Below are 21,872 nucleotides of genomic sequence, written 5' to 3' on the forward strand. Positions count from 1 at the left end.
TTATTGTTCTATCCTTTTCTCCTTCAGAACCAGAATCAGGCTTATTATCACCGGCATGTGACATGAAATATGTTACCTTAGCAGCAGCAGTTCAATGCAATACATAATATAGAAGAGAAAAAAATTAAAATAATTATAATAAATAAATCACTTTATATGTATAGTGAATAGATTAAAAACACGCAAAAACAGAAATACTGTATATTAAAAAAGGTGAGGTAGTGTCCAAGGGTTCAATGTGTATTTAGGAATCAGATGGCAGAGGGGAAGGAGCTGTTTTTGAATTTGAGTGTGTGCCTTCAGGCTTCTGTACCTCCTACCTGATGGTAACAGTGAGAAAAGGGCATGCCCTGGGTGCTGGAGGTCTTTAATAATGGACACTGCCTTTCTGAGACACCGCTCCCTGAAGATGTCCTGGGTACTTTGTAGGCTAGTACCTTAGATGCAGCTGACTAGATTTATAACCCTCTGCAGCTTCTTTCAGTCCTGTACAGTAGCCCCTCCATGCCAGACAGTGATACAGCCTGTCAGAATGCTCTCCGTGGTACAACTACAGAAGTTTTTGGTGTATTTGTTGATATGCTAAATCTCTTCAAACTCCTAATGAAGTATAGCCGCTGTCTTGCTTTCTTTATAACTACTTTTATGTTAGGTCCAGATTAGATCCTCAGAGATTTTGACAACCAAGAACTTGAAACTAGTCACTCCCTCCTTCAATGCACAAAGACTTTGATCTGTCTGAACAGTAGGCAAGACAAGCTCTTCACTCTATCCTGGTACGCGTGACAGTAATAAACCAATTCAAAAACCCAAAAATGGGAAAGAAGATTCTCACCATCTTCTCTATCTCTCCTACTGCTCTCCGGACCCCCATCAATTTACTTCACTCCAGGGTCAGTAAGCTCAGCCTTTCTCCAAACTAAAGCCTTCACTCTGATAACTTCCATCGTCAAATAGGCAAGCTAACGTGGCTGGGCCAAGACAGTCAAGGGCACCTGATGAGAGCTGAGCAATATAAACAACTATGAAGATCAAATCCATGGCAGAGGAAACACTTTGATTTGTGGCCAGCAATAAATGATTTACAAAAGTTATGTTCATAATATGTTCCAGAGGCTGAGGTCTGTCAGGCATCATGGTAAAGACAATCGTGGATCTGTAATGGATATTGTATTTCAATCTTTTTTCCAAAAATGACATTACAAATCCCTTTTGAAAGACAAGAATTCTGACAGAAGAGCCACATCTCACATTGCAGGTTAAGGTTTAATGTGGAAGAAGAAAAATGTTTTGCGAATTTTGGCTTTAATAACCCGCAGGCCGTAGGGAGGAAGACTTAGTGTTGCAACTTGGAGAGTTGCTGCTCAGAAAACCAGGTTCAATCCTGACTTTTATACATTTCCCTGTGACTATGTTGGTTTCCTCCTGGTGTTCTAGTTTTCTCACATATCCCAAAGACATGCTGGTTAGTAGGTTAATTAGCCACTACAAAGTGTCTAATTTTAACTTTGTGAACCATAAGTTTCAGTGTATTAAACACCCTTTCCTCGTAGCTTGAACTAAACATGTTTAGGAGATCAAGGGAAATCATCTCCTTTGATGGGGGAAATCATGAACGAGGGGAGAAAACCTATCTGTCAGAACAATGGAAGAGAAATCAACAAGGACTTTTTTTTAAAACCCAATATAAAAAAAATCAGGAACTCTTCCCCAGATCCTCTCATCAAAAGCAGTAGGTGCTGGGATTAAACTGTAGCTTTTAACATGTGTCTAATCAATCTTTGTCTTATGTGAGACCATCACAAGATGAAAATCTATGGGAGGTAAATAGACTTTTAGGTTAAATTCATCTTTAATCCAATTAAATAGTGAATGAAGCTGAGATGCTGAAAGTCATGCTTTCTGATGCTGATTAAACCTTTTAAATCTTTGAGTTAAGTGCAAAAGCTTTCTGTTGAAAAAAAGTTCTATTTGAGCAGTTATGTTGAAAAGAATGTAATTAAGTCAGTTTTGCAGTCATAAAATACCAAATCTCTAATTATAGCTCTGCCTCAGTCTTCTCCTTTTAAGATGCTCCAGCTCTTTCAATAAATATTGGTCAACTGCCCTACTAGCTCCATAAATGGCCAGTGCCTGGTTGTTTCCTTTATTCCTGTGAGATCACTTGGGGTGTTTAACTGTGAAAAAAGCCACATGATCTTATTGTGACCTCATTTAAATTTAGGAGATAAACTGCAAGGCCATAACACCCATCATGGGAACTGGCCCAAAGAACTATTGAGTGGTCATGTGGTGGTCCAAAGTAGTTGTTGTCCCAGAGGAGCGACAGATCAGAGTACATTGTAGACCTTGGGCCTCTGCTTTTCCTCAGAGATCCACTTATTTTTCGACGACCTTTCACTGTTACCAACGGAACAATACAATTCCTATCCAAAGTGGCAACCTGAATTTCCATTAATGTCCCAGGATTTAGGACTATAAATTTGATCACACATCTCCAAAACAAAATGGATCTGTGCTGCTAAAAATTGGGTTACTTCAGAGGAAAGCAATTTTGGATACAATTCTGGGTGCCTTCAAACCCATCAGAAAATCTCATTTTTCAGTGCAAATTTCATTCTCCCTAGTGCTTTTTCTCTTGTGCAAAATGCTACCAAATTCAACTGCAAATGTGATTTTTTTTGATCTGCAATTTATCATCATCTGATAAATTGCAGACCATGTTTTACTCTCAGAAGCGGTTCTATTTAATGGGCCAACATTCAACCTGAGCTCTTTGTTCTTGTTCAGAATTGTGAGTTCCTCTGATCTGAAACTCAAGCTCTTGGCTCCTTTGTCTGCCTTGCCCTTGGAAGTGAGGATCACAGTGACTCAAATTTGCAGCTATTTTGGAGAAGCCTGCTACACTCTAGAGCTTATTGCTCATTGTTGCATGAGGAAAACCCTCCAACTCAATACCAAATGAGGGAAGAGCTTTCTTTCAGGAACTGTGCTCTTGCAATAACTGGAAATCGGAACAGTGGGGTTTTCCTGTATTGCAGACTTCCCCAAGTGGAGTCATTGAGGGACCATATCCATTGGTTCTCTGACAACCTCTTGGCTCAAGCCCTGTAGGACCATCAGTGATGCTTTACACCAGCAACTGGCCTTCTTGAGGCTCTGTTCTTCACTAGCCTGCATAAATTTCGCTGAACTCCAGACGCAGACTTGCACCAGCCTTTCTAAACATCCATTAACCCATTGGAAACATTCTCCGACAATGGCAATTGGCTGATTTTATAGTGGAGTGTCCCTTTAACACCTATTGTTTTTCATGACAGTGATTGGAAAGTGGAACAGTGGAATAATCCAAAAATGCGCTGCAGGAACCTGATCAGGAAAATAACTTAAAAGAATGTAGGGAAAATGTTGGAAAATCGACGACAGTAGGGAGAGTGCAAATAATTATAATTGAATCATGGATTGTAATGAGAGTTCAACTGAGTGAGTCTGAAGTTTCGTGTTGCTGAAGTTGTAATCATGTCCTGCTAAGGCAGATAAAATGTTCTATAAAGAACTTGAGGCAGATCTGGAGGTACCTAAACATTGAGACAGTGAACAGTCCCAGAATGAGAGTAAATCACATGTCCTCATTCGCCTCCCTCTGTTTATGGGTCTGTTGGAGAGATAAGCTGGGATCCACAAGCCAGGAGCCCGCTCTCAGATGATTCCATACACTTTTCTGGACAACTTTAATCTCCAACACAGATATTCCCTCTTGCTTCTCCTCTACAATTTAAAGCAAAATTGTTGTCTCACTTTTCCAATAACTGATAAAAGGAAATACCCGTGAAACATCATCTTTGTTACACTCCCTCTAGACTTTACCTGATCTGCTAATCACCTCGGGCATTCCTTCAATTTTTCCCCCTTCCAAATTTGCGAGAATTTTCAATTTTTTAAAATTTTTGCTTTTTGACATCCTTACAGTCCTTATTTAGTGCATAAGGAGAGATGGGGTCAAGCACAGTTCAATCCATTGCACTTTAGTGCAATTTACATTCCACATCTGGAATGACAATCACTGCAGATTCCTTCTGCCAGCATTTGGGTTGACAATCATCCAGGTTCACATTCGAGTCTCCAAGAACTTTTCCACTGGGGAAGGAGAGTGAATTGGGTATTTAAAGCAATGTGTTTGTCTTAGGATGTTTATGAATGCAGTTTGATCAGGACTTTTGAGGAAGATCATATGTAGTAGGCTTCAAGAATATATCCACTCAGAGTCGGTAATTCAGCCAAGTATCTTACTGGTTGATAAAGATTATGATGCTTACTCTAGCTCAGGGGTCAGCAACCTTTACCACTGAAAGAGCCACTTGGACCCGTTTCCCACAGAAAAGAAAACACTGGGAGCCGCAAAACCCGTTTGACATTTAAAATTAAATAACACTGCATACAACGTTTTGTTTTGCCTTTATGCTATGTATAAACAAACTATAATGTGTTGCATTTATGAAATTGATGAACTGCTGCAGAGAAAACGAAATTACATTTCTGCATGCAACAAAAACATGTTGACCTCCGAAAAAAAGACGTTGGGTTGAAGGTTACTTTTAAGTAAAATACTCAACGTCTATTTGAGTCCTTCTTGTATTTATGAAAAACGCCAAACTTAAATTTGCCGCCAGCAGCAAACCAAAAATAACGTCAGCCAGCTGTCAACCTGAAAAATAAAAGGACTATTTCACTGAACAATGAAAGCATATGAATATACGTAAAATAATAGGCAATTAAAATATTTATCATCCTTGTTCAGGTTGACTCACACCTGACAATGCAGTCGTATTCAGTAGGGACGGATCGATGCTTAGGGGAGTGACCAGGAAGGATAATGTGTTTTTTTCCTCTCTGAACTCACAGAAGCATTTCCCAAACGATGTTTGCATTGCGATGATTGCCCAATGTAAATACTCTGAATTTATCATGTCGTGACCTTGTTTGAACTCTCTCAAATTGGGGAAGTGAGACAATGTGCCTTTCTGTAAATCTCTGGCAAGCAACGTCAACTTGCGCTCGAATGCCAAAACATCCTCCAACATGTGCAGGGCTGTACGTCCTTACCCCGTTGAAGAGCTGTGTTCAGCGTGTTCAGGTGCGCTGTTATGTCTACCATGAAGTGTAGCTTTTCCAGCCACTCTGGCTGTTCCAGCTCAGGAAAGGTGAGCCCTTTGCTGCCCAGGAAAGTTTTCACTTCTTCCAGACACGCGACAAAGCGTTTCAGCACCTCCCCTCTGGACAGCCAGCGATAAAAACACGTTGTAGCGGTTGCTACACGCAGTCAGTAAACTGCAGTCAAAGATAGCTTTATTCGAACTAAACAGCCTTGCTTTTAAGCCTCCCTCAACCCGCCCCCCATGGGCGCGGATGCTGCAAAAGACACGTACTCACAAACCCCCGTAGGCTATCTCCCTTAGCCTGAACGCTGGCTAATTGTGAGACAGTTCGGATGTGTCAGGAAATGGGTCGCCACAAAGTCTTATTTAGATTGTACAAGATCACCATAATCTTCAAATTTAGATTTACATTTCAAAAACTAACAAACTAACATAAAATACATTTTAATTAAATACTGACCATGTAGCGGTGTGCTACACGCAGCGCTAAAATTACGACACGGAGTCGGTAACTGCAGTCGAAGGAAAAAACTTTATTCGAAATCTTCAGCCTCACTTTTAAGCCTCCCTCAACCTGCCCCCCATGGCACAGAGGCTCCAAAGCTCTGTGCTCGCAAACCCCCATAGGCTATCTAATTGTGAGTCGGTTCGGATGTGCCAGGAAAAGGGTCGCCACAACCAATTATTTCCCAAAGCAACAGGGAGCCGCAGCACAGACGTAAAAGAGCCACATGCGGCTCCGGAGCCGCGGGTTGCCGACCCCCGCTCTAGCTGATAAAGTTTGAATAAATACCCTATGTCTGTAGCTCTGGGTATTTCCTCTGGAAGTTTTGTGAATATAATGCTGTCATTTGATTCCAACCTTCATCATCCTTCCAAAGTTATGCCACATCATCAGACAAAGTTCTCAGTTTGTGTTATTCAGCATTTATTTTTTAAACCACAGATGTATTATAAAAATGTCTCAAAAGTCAGTTTCTTTCTTGAGCACATAGAATAAAATAATGCTTGTGTTTCCATATCAAGATAATTCTTCCCAATATTTGGAAGAACTGTACATAATTAAAATATACATTAGTTATTGATTCAGTGGACCAAACTTTTGAAATCAGCCCTTTGTTGCCCCAGTCCCAGTAGATTGAGTTTCCTGAAGGATTCCCATTTCCAGCACAGTGCTGGAGGCAGTCTTTCAGACTGTCTTTCTTCTGCCGTGATTTATTCACAGCCTGCCCTGTGTGGAATGGGGCAGTGGATTACAGGTCTCCCTTTTGTTCTGGCTCTTCAGAAGAATGGCAATGGGTTATTCCAGCCCTCATGCAGATGGCAAAGGGCACCCACCCAGTGGGAATGGCTATATTGATTGCTGTTCTCCCTGTGCCCTGGAGAACTAGCTATCCACTTCCAATGAAATCCATTACTCAGTGTGGAGGAATTACAGATACAGACCCACAACTCACTCCGTAATGCATTTCAGATTCCACACAGCCCTTTACAAGAATGAAATCAGGAAAGATAAAGGTTTAGACAATTCCAATTCAAAGGTGAAGCTTCTTTTGAATCAATATTACCCATAGCAATAACTTCATTTAGATTCATACACAGCCTGAGCAGCTATCACTTCCCCTGTAATGACCAATCATTTTTGCTAATGCACTCCCAGCAACACGCTAAGTTGGCATATACCTCTGGGACTAATTCTGCTTCCTTACTTGGCAAAGGATTTGTGGTCTCATCCACTGCTCTCACAGATCAGCAATATGCCCGGAGCTTAGATAGTGCGATTGTGACCTCTGCATTACCACTCGGCTGGTTTCAAGTGTGGAAAAGAAACGAGAAGTAGTGCCGAGAGGCTACTCAATCACGTGGCCATCACAGATCAGACCGACCCTGTCATCTGGCCCACTGGCTGTGATCAACAGTATGATCTCTGGTTCATATTTATTCCTCTGGAGAGTCAGCAAGAACAAATCTGCCGCAGTTCAATGGAGCAGCAACTGAAGAAAACCTGTTAGGGCGTAGCTCCCTTTATTATCTCATGACCCAGTTATTCTCAGTGCCAGCAGCTAAATCGTGGTTGAGGGATTAATGGAATTTACAATTTTTAAAAAAACACGACCAACAATACAAACAATTAAAGCACAGATGAAACAAAAATAAAACCACAATAGAAGATATTTCACATTAAGATAGATAGCAATCCTTTAGTTTTAAAGCCAATACAACACACTTCACAAAGACACACGTTTTGGATTTAGAATAGCTCCCACTGCAGAAGGCAGAAGGCAATCACACATAAACAGAACCAGAAACTTGGTGGTCTCAAATCCCAAGGAAATCCCACTGAGCCATTTATAGCATTGCACTTCATCAAATGTATATGGTATATAATCCTTTGACATTACCGATAGAAAATAAAGCTGACAGGTCCATTTTGAGTTCAGCCCAATTTGTGGCTCCAGGCTAAACGTTCCAAATCAGTGTTTTTATAAGCTCAAGGCCAAGTCTTTGCAGTTATAGAATGATTCTAATGGTTTATGTTGGATTCAAGTTATTAATGGACTTGCTTTACGTTCACTCTTCCTCCTTCTCAAAATCACTCCCCCACCAAGTTTCCATCTTTCTTTCTCAAAGGCTGAAGATATCTCACTCAAACACAGAGGCAATGTGCGTATCATGTGCTAATGGTTATAGGGGCAGCGTCGTTGAGTCTGAACCTGCCTTCACGACTTTTGCCTGGTGTCCCAGGTTTCATATCCTGTCCTACCGTAACCCAGATTAAACCTCTTATTACCGGATACCCCAATGGCAAAGGCTACTTGGGCTTGGAAGTTAGAATAGGAAACCCATACAATTTAGCAGACTCTCAAAGGGATGAACTAGATGGCAAGGCTTATTTAGCGTTTGTGAAAAGTAGCCTCATTATCTAGGCAAAGGCTTTGGATTCAATCTGCACCTTTCAAAGAACAATGTCCATACCTTTAGTGAGTATTATTCTGTCACTAGGCTTGGGTGGACGTGACTTACAGTACACTAAGTGACTGCCCACAGTAAAATATTTCAGCAATAAATCCTGGCAGATTAATCTACCAGAGGTGGGAAAAGCAACTCACCAAAACAATTTATTTCCCCCCCCCACCCGTTCCCACAACCCCCTCCACCCTCCCTGCCAGCAAAGTCCTCGCTCTCACAGTAAACCCACTCAGTCATTCTTGGAAATGCAGCAATCAAATGCTTCCGTCTTCCAACATTTTGTTAATCCCTTCACAAAGCTTCTGCACGTGTGTGCGGTAGGGCTCTGTGGGACCGTACAATGTGGCTAGAAACTCACAGTCTGCAAAATGGTTGAAGATGTGGTTGACACGCCCGTGGGACTTGGATGTCAGGTGCCGGTTGATGGCTTGGTGCAGCAATTCCCTGCATTCGTTCAAGATGCCTGCCAGGACCCGCCTGTCGAAGGTGAAGTCAATCTGGTAGAAACTGACGGCTGTCATAGCTAACTGGTGAACTTTCTTGCGGAACTTCTCCACCAGCACCAACTCCTCTGCATTGAACTGGTTGTTCCTATAGAGAACCCCGAGTTTTATCACCACCTTGATCAGGTTTTTGATGACCTTCTGGGCTTCCTTCTTGTTTTTAGTATAATCCTTGGTCACTTGGTAGAGTTCATCCAAGACGTCACTGCTCGTGTCATCGATGAAGATATTGGCCACGCTTTTGTTGGCCATTTTCCCTAGTAGTTTCTTCTGTGCCTGCATGGCTAGGCTTTTGGTGTTGAAGACATCCATTGTCTCTGAAGGAAACAAAGAAAAACAATTCCACATTAGAGGACATCACCAAGCCCAGTTTCTCCTGAAAATATGCTGCTTATCACTTGGTGGACACAATCACCTTTGTGATTCTTCTGCTAATGGTCACAATCATTGTTAACAACCATTCAAACATTACGAGTAGAACGGTAAAGGTGGATTCCAAAGCACCCGGATACTGACCAGCAAGGACAATAACTAATTTGCTTTTTTTTTGATTCCACCTCTGTACCACAAGTGCTGACCGAAATCCCTTGGTCTTTTTTTTTTGAAAGTTTTGAGGCTCAATTGATTGTCTGCTTTGAGTTCTTGCTTTTATCAAGTGAGCCCAGGTAAGGAAAGTGGAAATAAAAGAACAAAACCAATTGTTATACACTAAATTAATAGCAGGTTCTTCATCAGAGTAACCCAATTACAAGCAGAATTGGTAGCATCTATGGAAAAGAGTACAATCAATGTTTCTGGCTGAGACCCTTCAGCAGGACTGGAGAAAAAAAAAGGTGAGGAATAGAGTTGAAAGGTGGGGGGGGAGGGGAGGGAGAAACACAATGTGTAAGGTGAAATCAGGAGGGCGAGGGGTGAAGTAAAGAGCTGGGAAACGGGCAAGGGATGAAGTAAAGAGCTGGGAAATGGATCCAGCATTTTTGTGTGTGCTTCTTGGATCTCCAGCATCTGCAGAATTTCCCTTGTTTGTGACAAGTAGAATTGGTTTCAGTTACAGACCCAGCCGTTCTCCTCATGGACTGTTTCAATGCCAGAACTGTTAGATATGTTTCCATCAGTTCTTGAGCATGTTGCACAGATGGTGCACAGCACATACCAAAATAGTTTAACTTCAGAGGCCACTCCCAGCCCTGGATCATCTGTGGCATGTATCTGCTGCCTTCCGATGAAGCAGGGAATAACCCAGAGATTGAACACTACACAGAGTTACTGGGCAGGTGATTTGGTATTAGAATGCACAAGCAAAGACCCTGCTGTTCCTTGTAGCTAACTGGCTGTGATTCGGAGATTGCACTTCACAGGACTACCTTATCTGCATTGATAAAGTGTCAGGAAACTACCTGGATCTATGGCAAAGATCACAAGTAATACAAAAGAGAAAAAAGTCTACCACAATGTGTTTTCCTAAAATGCACCCCCAAAATACAATTTCTGCTTTACTTCTATGTCAACTTATATCAGGGATTTAGGGTTTTCGAATCCAATTGACCTTCTGTGGAGGCACTACCAGCACTTACCAATGTAGGAACAACATCTCCTTGTCCTTCTGGCACCCAGAGCAACGTAATGTGGGATCTCCCAAAGCTCCTTGGGGGAAAGCGTCAATAATTTGTATGGCCCATTTAGTCCAAGGTTCTACACTAGCAGATCTCAGCTGGGATAAGAGTGGGACCTGACAGGATAGCTCAGTAACTGGGTGATGGAAAGGGAACAGAGAGAAAACCCAATTCCTGCTTCAGTTCAAAATTCACTAGCTACTGCCAGGAAATATGACTTTTTCAGACCAAAAGAAAAACAGTAACTGCAGGAAAACAAATAGAGGCAGCAAGTTAATACTTCAACAATTCGCTTTAACAGATGTACTGTTGAAAGTATCCTGACTTACATCATGGCTTAGTAGTGTCAAAAGTTAAGAGGAGAAGGCAGGAGAATGGGGTTGACAGGGATAATAAATTAGCCATGGTAGAATGGCAGAGCAGACTTGATGGTCTGAATGGCATAATTCTTCTCTTTTGTTTATGGTCTTATAGTGTGGCAATTCTAATTTATACGACCATAAGAAGCTACAGGGACGAGTGGGACTAAACCCAATGCATGACTGGTGCATCCATCCTGCCATCAGAAGTACCTACAGCAGGCTTTTTCTCAAGAAGGCAGCAGCATCTCCATCCCCTCCATCTGGGCTATGCTGTTTTTTTTAGCCACCATCAAACAGGAATACAGAAGCCTGAAGTCCCATATCATCAGGTTCAAAAACAGTTACTTCTCTGCAGTCTGTTCAGTTCTTGAATCAACCTGCATAACCTACTCACTACGTCAGGATAGCACCACTTTGACCACTTTGCTCTACAATGGACATTTTTTTGTTCTGTTTTAGTTTGGTTTCTGGTACAACTTATGTTTAAGTTCCACTTCAATCGTGGAATTGAAGTGTCTAATGCAGAAAATCATGGGTTTACATCCTACTCAGAGACCTGTCACTCCAGTGCCAAGGTAGGGATGCAAATGCAAGTAATGCTGTGTCTTTATTTCAAAGCACAGCTTCTCGGGGGGTCCTGGCCAATACTCATCACCGTGACTTTGCCATTCAGGGGATCTGTCCGTGGCAAAGTCCTGCATGCAGTTCCACATGCAAGGTAAACTGCTTCATTGGCTTTGGAGATCCTAAGACCCAGGAATGCATGATATTAATGCAAGTTTGTGATTGTGTTTTTCCCTCTGCAACGTTCGGGTAATTGCACGGAGTAATTGAACTCATACATGTATCTTTTTTTGGGTGAAAATTCCACTCAGCTCTTTTTTTCCTCATTAGACAGCACTAGCAATGTTTTTTAAGCCTATTAGAACCACCAAGAACTTGACCTGGGCCTGGGCACCTATCATGAAACACATCAGCATGTCTGAAGTTCCTCGGATGACAGACAAGTGACAAATGCCACCATCCAGTGCAAGAAACATACTTCTCTTTCTACTGACTGAAATGGAACTTCACAGCACATAACTCAGTTAACTGATGAACAAACCTGGCATGGCAATACAGTGCAAGGGGTCTCTACTGTTCAAAGTTCAAAATAAATGTACTATTGAAGTACATATGTGTTACTATATTCTACCTTGAGATTCATTTTCTTGCAGGCATTTACAGGGAAAAAATACTATCTCCATTACAGCAGATTTGATTACTATGATTTAATTGTTATGAACATGTAATATAATGACTATAATCACAAGATTTGTGGCTCATCTTCATCGCAAAAGAACCTTCTGGATCAAAACATCCCAGATCCAACCTCACTTAATTAAGCACAAGAATTACAGGCAGCATACATTGTGTATTACAAGTGAACTCCAACTTCAGCAAAAATGTGAAGACAGGACCATGATGCGATGTAGTGCAATGAACATCTTCATTCCATGACACATCACTCTCAGTAACCTGTTAACAATCCGTCCTTACCCAGTATTAAATTATTTCAGCATTCACCGTTTGCTACTCTTCAAAATCAAGGGAAAGGATTTAAAATCAGCAATGATACATCACTGAGTATCTGCACACCTGAATGCTTCCTTGGCTTACTGATATTTATTCTGCATTTTACGCTCGCACTTCTGTAGAACAGGAATTTTTGCAGGTAAAGCAGGATGCCAGAGAGCACATCACAACCCTGCTCACTGCTCACTCTAGCAATTCCAAAATAAGCCCAGTCTTGAACTCCGTATGTACATTGACAGCTGTACTTAACAATTCTTCTCTACCCTTCTACTTCAACTCTTTCAACCTTTGCCATCATTTGAATGTTTCTCTATTATACTACCAATACATCCTTTGGCTATCTTGATGCCTAGCCAAGAACTTGCTGACAATTCCAAATCAATTCCTAGGCTTAGTTCAGCAGTTACAAAAACAGTTCTGATTAAGCATTTAAACCAGCTTTTTTTTTCGCAACATGGATACTCACAGATCTGATGCTCGTCTTCAGGATTTTGTTTCAAAGTATTCATTGACAGCATGGCCAATGGGTTGGAAGTCATATGGAACGTCTGACTTACAGCAAACTTGATTGTACTTCAAACAAAGTCAATTTACTCAGTAAACAGAGTCAATTTACTCAGTAAACATTTTAAGAACAGAAGACAAGAGGTAGAAACAAGAGGAGCATTGCCCAGTAAAATCAGGATAAATTCTCCAAAAATATAATAGATGGAGGTTAGCAAGTTATAAACTATGTGCTTTAACTCCTTTTCACCTAGTGCAGGCGTCAGGTGATCAAAGGAAATTACCCAATTATCTCCAGACCATCTATTGTCACTTTATGTAGCCAGTTTCTTAGATTTTGAGCAGGTGATATTCTTTGGACTTTCATATTAAGACATAGTAGTGTCCATAATTTAATAATTATTTGCCCCATGATTGGATCTTTCCCATACATTCCTCTGTATCTCTTCCTTTGTTCCCCTACAGCCCCAAACCCTTTCAAGCTAATTATTTCTAATATTTGCAACGACTTTTTACAGAGATCACTGATTGCCTTGCTGTTCACCCTTCAGCAGATTTTAGTTATTCTCTGAATATATGCAAACTGTTGTCAAGGATGTTAATGGGATTCTAGGCTCAAAGAACAAAAATTAAGTGGAAATGCTGGTTAGACTTGATCTGGAATCTGGTGTTTGCTTTGTGGTGTGTCTTCAGAACAACTTTCTGGTTTTGGGACAGACCTGGAAAGGATCACTAAAATATTCCTTGCTACATTGGGAAAATACCGTCCTCGTGTCCGGGTAATATGAGCAGGAACTTTAAAGTTGTGAAGGGAACTGTAGAGTAGTTAGAAAATAATATTAATTTGCAGAGTAGGAATACAGACAAATGCATCACTTAACATAAACTATTTTAAAGCAAGTACAGGGAAAAAGTCAAAGGATTACATCAAGATTAGTCTGACTGTTTAAAAGGAAATAGTAGCCTGGACAAGTAAAGTTATTTCGGGATAGAGAATGCCAGGAAATTGGGATTGGAAAGTAAGAGTGCTGCCTTATTGATGGATCTGACTAAAGGGCAGGAGGGGCCAGTTCCTGTTCAGACACAAATGAAGTGGGTTGTCAAGGTGTCGCAGGGGGATGAGGAAAGAAGATGTGATGCTAAGAATATCTTGTAGTACGGCCAAGCGCGAGTGAGAAATTACAGTAGCTAGTGAAAAATGTAGCTCAGTGGCTTTTGCAATTTTCCTCTGGAAAAATAATCACTGTGGAAATGTGATAGTATGATGTCAGCTCAGACCCACACTTCAAACTGAAAATGCCCCAAACCCACGCACACGTATTCTGGCCATCCTTCTCCAGCCCCAATAAAATGCACTTAGAGCTTTTTAAATCAACTCCTCTGCAGTTTGGGAGAATACATAGAATGATGTAGCACAAGAAGACACCCTTCAGCCTTAAACATCTGCACTGAACCCAATGCTGAATTCAACTAAATCTTCTCTGCCTGTAAATGATCCACATCACCATCCCACCTTGGTTTCCTACATATTCAAGTGTCTACCAAATAGCCTCTGAAACACCACTATCCCATTTCAGGCACCTATTAAATGCTCCTAATGGTGGGTGACTCAAAGACTAAACCCAGCAGATCTATTTCTACTGACAGGAGAAAGGGTAAAGGTGGGCTACTGGCGCCTTAGAACCAGCTGTTGTGGGCAGATGGGGCTCGTCAGTCGTGGTTGGCAGCTCATATAGGAGAAGGAAATCTCTGATCTCAAACCTCCCATACCCACTCATGGGGAAGGCTTCGTGGGCAAACCCAGAGGGCAAAGGTCCAGAGCTGGAGTCCCTAAGGCAGTCCACCGTGGAGTTCAACACTGACTGGCAACTCCTGCGGTGCTGCTGATGCCAAACTGCATCGATTTCTGCCGTTCCTTTGGGTTCATCAGATGCGTGGAGAGGAGGAGCTTGCTACACGGACAACAGCTTGGTCTCCGTACCATAATGCCCTGGTTTGCATATCTCGACAGCTAGGACACAATATCCATGGTCGACCCTGACCGACAGAGGCCTCAGTCAGTATCAAAATCATTTATATACTGTGTATCACAAACAGTGCTTTTACATTTTTGGGAAAGTTTATCCGAAGCCAAGTTCCAGTGTTGGGATATTTGGGTTTTTGACCTATCTGCACGATTACAAGCCTCTTAGAATGCCTAACAAGTTGAGGGAAAGCCTTCAGCCCAAACAATCTGCCACATGGCATCAGCTATCAGGGACTTATTGTGAAGGTGGCTCTGTTGAGACACAGTGATGCTTTGCTGCCTATAAACAAGTATACTAACTACTCTATTGATCACACATTTTCTGGACAATGATCAGTACAATCACTAGCCTGTAACCCTATCGGAAACGTGCTTCTGGACTGCCTGCACCAACCGGCATGCTTGCGATGTTCTGGGGGATTTGGTGAGCTGGAGCCTTGAGGGTGTAGCGTGATTGCAGCAACGTGGCAGTTACGGGCTGAATCGCGGCGGTGTGGCCTGGGCCTGAGAGCAAGGAACGAGCCGATGTTTGGCCAATGCTGGAGTGGACTTGGAATTAAATTGAAGCTGCAGGGCCCAGGCCCGAGAGATGAGGAACAAGCCAATGCTTGGCCCAATTAAGCGCAGTGCCGGCTTTAAAAGCTTGGGGTGTCAAGGCCACGCTGATACTCAGCTTGCCGTTTTTACGAGGTTTACTTTTCCCTGTGTTGAACTGAGGCTGTGGCCTGCAACTAATGGCTCCTGGACTGGCTGCTGTGAAGAATTGGCTTCGTGACTGTGGAGTCACTTCCATGAAATTTAGTTTGAGAGTTATTTGTTTAGATTTTATTGTTTGCATATCTCCCAACTTCCTGCAGGGATCACTCCCTATGCAACTCCCTTGTCCATTTGCCCTCCCCACTGATCTCCCTCCTGGGACATATCCTTGCAAGCAGAGCAAGTGCTACACCTGCCTCTACACTTCCTTCCTCACCACCATTCAGGGCCCCAAGCACTCCTTCCAGGTGAGGCGACACTTCACCTGTGAGTCTGTTGGGGTCATATACCGTGTCCGGAGCGGCCTCCTGTATATTGGTGAGACCCGACGTAGAGTGGGAGACCACTTCACCGAGCATCCGGCAGAAAAAGCGGGATCTCCCAGAGGCCACCCATTTTAATTCCACTTCCCATCCCAACATGTCAGCCCATGGTCTCCTCAACTGCCACATTGAGGCCAGAGTCGGATTGGAAGTGTAACACCTTATGTTCCATCTGGAACACAGGATGGTGTGAACATCAATTTCTTGAACTTCTGGTAATGGCCCTCCTCCCTCACCATTCCTATTTCCCTCTCTCCTCTCCCACCCATCACCTCCCTCAGGTGCTCCTCCCCCTTCCCTTTCTTCCATGGCATCCTGTCAGATTCCCTTTTCCCCAGCTCTTCTCTCTTTCACCAATTGACTTTACAGCTCTTTCCCCTCCTCCTGGATTCACCTATCACCTACTACCTTGTATTTCCTCCTCCCCTCCCCCCACCTTCTTACTCTGACCTCCTCTTTTTCCGGCCAGATCTGAAGAAGGATCTTGGTACAAAATGTCGACTGTTCACTCCTTTTCATAGATATTGCCTGGCCTGCTGAGTTCCTTCAGCATCTTGTGTGTGTTGCTTGGATTTCAAGGTGGTATATAGTATACGTAATTATATAATAAATATACTTCGAAATTCATGTCAAGTACCTGATTGTCTCTAATCCAGCAAAATTCAAGAAGAAAATGGGAGCTGTGTGCAGTGTAGTCATCATCAGACTGAAAGGCAGCAGAGGATTAAGAGACTAAAGAACTCACTCCTGTTCCCAACGTAACAGAGGCTCAGGTTTTCCTGGCAAATGCCTGCAGATTTGCATCTATTCAGAATTCGAGTCATACAGAAACAAGCCTTTTCCCTGTTTCTGCCCAGTACATCTATAGAACCTTGCAGCATAACTAGTCAATGGTGCCCCTAAGCTAGTCCTGCTTGTCCCCATTTCCTTCCAAATCTTTTATACCTATCACAACGTCTTTCAGATGTTATTGTACCTGCCCCCGGCTGCACTTTCTGCACGTGCATGCCCTCTGCATGAAGAACTTGTCCTTTAGGTCCCTTATAAATCCCTCACCACTTATCTTTAGCCTATGCCCTCCAGCTTTTAGTCCCCTACCAGGGAAAAGAAAAGACTGTATGTGTTCAACCTAACTAGGCCCCTCATGATTTTATAAAGGCACTGAGCATTGACTACCCATCATCCCAATTCACTTGGTCTGTAACCAACTGTGCCTTGGCGACTCTACTGCTCCTTCTGATGCTTTTAAAATGCATTGAGAGAGAAACTTCTCAGTCAGTCATGATTGAACCATCCTGGGATGAAAGCATTCTTGCTGAGAACTGCTTCTCTCTCCTCACCTCCAACATATGACACCTGGTTTTAGACAACTCTGTTATGAAGATAAAACATTTGGTTGATTGGTTCTGCAATAACAACATCACGCTCAACAGCTACAAAACAAAGGAGTTAATTGTTGACTTCAGGTAGTAGATATCAATAGACCGCATGTGCCAGTTCTTATTGGTGGCTCAGAAGTGAAGGTAGTTAGCAGCTTCAAGCTCCTGGGTGTTAACATCTTAGATTATCTATCCTGGCCCCAGCAGATAAATGCAATCAGGGAACAGTCAAGCCGGATCTATATTTTCTTAAAGCTTAAGGTGATTTGGCATGTCGCCAAATATGCTAACAAATTTCTACAGATGCTCTGTTGAAAGTACCCTGATCAGACACATTATGGTCCAGTTTGACAATTCCAATGCACAAGAATAACAAGAGGCAGAAGGAAGCTCAGTACTCCTCGCCTCCCCCATCACTGACAGCATCTGACAGAGGTTCTGCTTCCAGAAGGTGGCATCTATTATTAAGGATCCCCACCATCCAGGTCATGCCGTCTCTCTCCTAGCATCAGGCAGAGATAGCGAAGCCTGAAATCCTACAGCACCAGGTTCAGGAACAGCTATATCATCAGGGTCTTGAACCAATTTGCAAAACCCTACACCAACCTCAGCAATGGAAGATTACAGACCTTTTCTTGCACTACCATGGACATGTCTCTGATTGCACCTTGATTCGCACTTATGTCTTGTTTTTACACTTTTTTTTACCCTGTTTCTTCACTGCCTTCTGTACAATTTATATGCCATTGTGATGTGATACTGATGCAGGCATCTTTTTCCATTGTGCTTATTCCGTTTCATACCGGTGCACATAACAAACTTGACTTAGAAATGTTTCTTACAATCTGCACTTCTTAATTTTGTAAACCAAAGCTGGCTGAAGTTCAGACCTGTCACTGGAATGCGGAGTACCTTCGCTATCATGTGACTATAGGGTGTCTGGGCATAAAGGTTAGAATAAGATTGAAATAATTTAAAATAAAATTGCAGGTACTGGAAATATGAAACCAAAATCAAAACCTCACACTCTGCAGGTCAGACAGCTTTGCTTCAGTTTGAAGACCGTTTGTCAGGACTGGGAAAAAGTAAGATGAAGTGTTTTATTAATTAATGTTGTGGCTGTTTTAATGTTATTATTTACTTATCAAATCTTAAATGCTACTATTAAAATATCTATTAAAACATATTGATTGTGTATCTTTGTAAATGTTTCCAAATGTTAAAATTTTTTGGCAGCTTTGACACATGGTAATACTGGGAGCAGGACTTTCCTGAAAGTGAAGGGGTTACAGAGGGGTTTCCTGGGAAGGCTTTGCACAGACCCATCATGGCATCTCACTTCAGACCTCCAAGATGGTCTTAGCAGTAGGACTGGCCTTGTAGATCCAGAGCAGGGAGGTTCAAAGCAGTGGGTGTTGGGTCTGAATCCATACCTTCAAGGTACAGGCCATTCACCTTTCCGCACGCAGTTCACTGAAGGACATGCAAATATGTGGTAGTACATACACAATACTGTACAAAAGTCTTAAGTACATATTATAGTTAGGGTGCCCAAGACTGGGTCTGAATCCATACCTTCATTCAACAGACCATTTACCTTATAAATCTGGCAGGAGCAAAGGATGTTGGGAATGGTGAGGGTGGAGGGGAGGGCGACAGATGGCAGAGGAGGAGTGCCAGAGGTGGGGTTGGCGCAGGTGCAGACATACCCAGCCCTGAGACACCAGGCAAGGTCATTTGATTCCAAACAATTGGTTTATTGATCATTATAGAATGTCTTTCTGCTGCTTCCTCCTCCCTCCCCTCTTCCCAACCATGATGCTCTTCTTCCAAAATAGAGACACATATCAGAATCACTCACATATGTCATGAAATGTGTTTTTTTTTTGTAGCAGCAGTACAGTGCAATACATAAAATTACTACAATACTGTGTGAAAGTCTTAGGCACCCTGGCTATATGTGTCTGAGACTCCTGCACAGTATTGTAATTTAGGTGCAGGAGTAGGCAGTTCAGCCCTGTGAGTGTGCTCCACACCTCAGTAAAGTCATAGCTGATCCAAGTGTAATATAACTCCAATTTCCATCCCGCTTATCAACAACCTATTCATCTTCAACTGTTTTAAAAATATTCACTGGGGAAGGGAACTCAGACCCTCCTAAGAGGGGAAAAAAAAGGTTCACCCCTCGTATTTAAAAAAAATACAAGTGACTACCTAGTTTTAGACTCTTCCACAAGAGAAACCCACCCTTCCACATCCAAGACCCTTGGGATCCTATCAACGAGCGGATTTGTATTGTGTTTCCACTATTCCAGTCAAACAGTAAGCCGCTTCATCGCATTCCCACTAGATGCTCTTCTGTATTTTTAACATTCAATGAGGCAACATTAATTATAAATCCCATCATCAAATGTTTTTAAGTTCAACATTCACTTTTCTAGTGTTATTGTCACTCCCTGATGGCTTTCTGTCAGTCAGTCTGGGTTCCATCTTCCTTACACTACTAATAGCAGATCGCCCTTTCCTGGCTGGAAAATCTGAGAATAACTTTACTTTCCACTGGACAAATGATCGGGGAGTACAGTTGTTGTCATGGATATGAGTGAATCACAAACAGCATGCTCTTCAAGAGGCTACAGCTGAGAACAATCTCACCGACTATGGCACAAGGATTATTGTTAAATTTAGAAAAGCATCTTTACAACTAAAACATGTAGTTGTAGAACTTAATTGAAACATTAGTTCCTGAGGGATCTTGACAGGGTGGATGCTTCCTCCTGTGAGAAACCTAGAATTAGATAACTGCTTAAAATTAGAAGGTCATCCACTTAAACCAGTTGAGACATCTTTCTCCTGTCAATACACCGAGTGTCTTTGGAACACAGTTCCTTAAAGGATGGTGGAACCAAATCTTTGAATTCTTTTCTTTATGACAGAGAGCTGGATAGTAGATAAGAAAGAGAATGAAAAGTTACCCCAACTAAATAGGAGTTTTGGTTACAATGAGATCAGATTAGTAAATGGAAGAGCAGGCCTGAGGTGATAAGAGACCTAATTCACAAGTTTATTAAAGTGATCATTGATTCTGGGAGAGAAGTGGTTTTTTACAAACAGAACTTCATCCTCAAAACTAATAACTTGCAAGACCCAGACCACAATACCTCCTTCTGCAACTGGATCCTTGATTTCCTCACTTGCAGACTCTAGTCTGTTTGGATTGGAACAACATTTCCTCTACAATCTTCATTGGCACAGACACACCACAAGGCTCTGTACTTAGCCCCCTGCTCTATTCATTTTATGTTTATGACTGTGAGGGGAAAACACAGGTCCGATGCCACAATCAAGTTTGCTGACCGCACTACGGTCACTGGCTGAATCAAATCAACATATAGGAGAGAGATTGGCAATCTGGCTGAGGGGTGCCACAACAACAGCCTCTCACTCAAGGTCAGTAAGACCAAGGAGCTGATTATGGACTTCAAGAGGAAGAAATCCAGCGTCCAAAAGCCAGTGCTCAATAGGGGATCGAAGGAGCAGAGAGCCAGTAACTTTAAATAACTGGGTGTTAACATATCAGAGCATTTGTCCTGGGATCAGCACATAAATGCCATTTCAAAGAAGGCACAGTAGTGCCTCTTCTTTAGAAGTCTGCACAGGATTTAACACGTCATCCAAAAATTTGACAAACTTCTATTGATGCGCAGTGGAGTGTATGCTGACTGGTAGCATCACAGCCTAGTATGGAAATACAAGAACCCAAGGACAGAAAAGCCGAAAAAAAAAACTGGTGGCTAGAGCGCAGTCCAACAGAGGAAAAGCCCTCCCCACCACAGAGTACATCTAAAAGGAGCCCTGTCACAAGAAAGCTGCGACCATCACTGAGGAGTCCACCATCCAGGCCACACACTCTTTCCGCTGCTGCCATTGTGAAGGAGGTACAGGGGCCGGTGGACTCACTTCCAAGGGCTCTATAACTCATGATCTCAGTGTTATTTATTTACTCGTTTGTTTAATATTATTGCTTGCTTCTTTTTTGTGTTTGCACAGTTACACATTTGTTGCTTGTCAGTCATTGCTTTTCGTTGACTCTATTGCACGTTTTTGCTCTGCTGTGAACGCCTGCAAGAAAGTGAATCAGACCGTGACATATACGCACTTCGGTAATAAATTTACTTTGAACTTCAGAGTGAATGTAGACTAAATCCAGAGACAAGGTAACCTGTTATGAGGTAGTCTCATTCTCGCTTTAAAATCATTACTGCATTTGTTATTTTGTTTACACTGCTTTGTTTTAGAATAAACAGTTTACTGTCAATAAACCTTTGATTGTAAATGTCCCGTGAAACAACATTCAACTACAGGAGGTAATATCTGCTTACTGGCGCCAAGGGTTCAGAAGCTGGTAAAAATAAGCAGTCAGTTGAATTAATGTGTTGCACCTTCATGTTGGTGCTGGGGCTGCACCAGCCAGCGGAATGCTGGATTCTAAATTTGCAACAACAGCTCAGCAGGGAACAGGAAGCAACATGCCCTGCGCATTCTTTCCCGCCTGTAGTGCACCATTCCACAGAGCGTCTCTACTTTGCCCCTTCATACCACCACAGCTTGGTCGGGAATAGCGTCACTTCTGGGGTCAGCAGGACGAAGCTTGCGGAAGGCATATACCAATATTTGTAGGTTAATGAAATACTAAACATCCACT

General features: G+C 42.3%; 1 protein-coding gene across 3 annotated transcripts in view; it reads right to left on the reverse strand.

Annotated features, from left to right (window-relative positions):
• Nucleotides 1-5,784: 5,784 nt before the first annotated feature.
• tnfaip8l1 (tumor necrosis factor, alpha-induced protein 8-like 1) overlaps nt 5,785-21,872 on the reverse strand; it is a 58,452-nt gene continuing 42,364 nt past the window's right edge. For 2 of the 3 annotated variants that reach the window (XM_059991572.1, XM_059991569.1), the window contains exon 2: nt 5,785-8,946. In XM_059991572.1, the coding sequence (XP_059847555.1) occupies nt 8,381-8,941 (561 nt within the window). In that variant the 5' untranslated portion in view covers nt 8,942-8,946 and the 3' untranslated portion in view covers nt 5,785-8,380. The remainder of the gene's footprint in view (nt 8,947-21,872) is intronic. The other variant, XM_059991571.1, reaches the window with a different exon arrangement.

This window comes from Hypanus sabinus, chromosome 16 (assembly GCF_030144855.1).
Source record: "Hypanus sabinus isolate sHypSab1 chromosome 16, sHypSab1.hap1, whole genome shotgun sequence".
Lineage (NCBI taxonomy): Eukaryota > Metazoa > Chordata > Chondrichthyes > Myliobatiformes > Dasyatidae > Hypanus > Hypanus sabinus.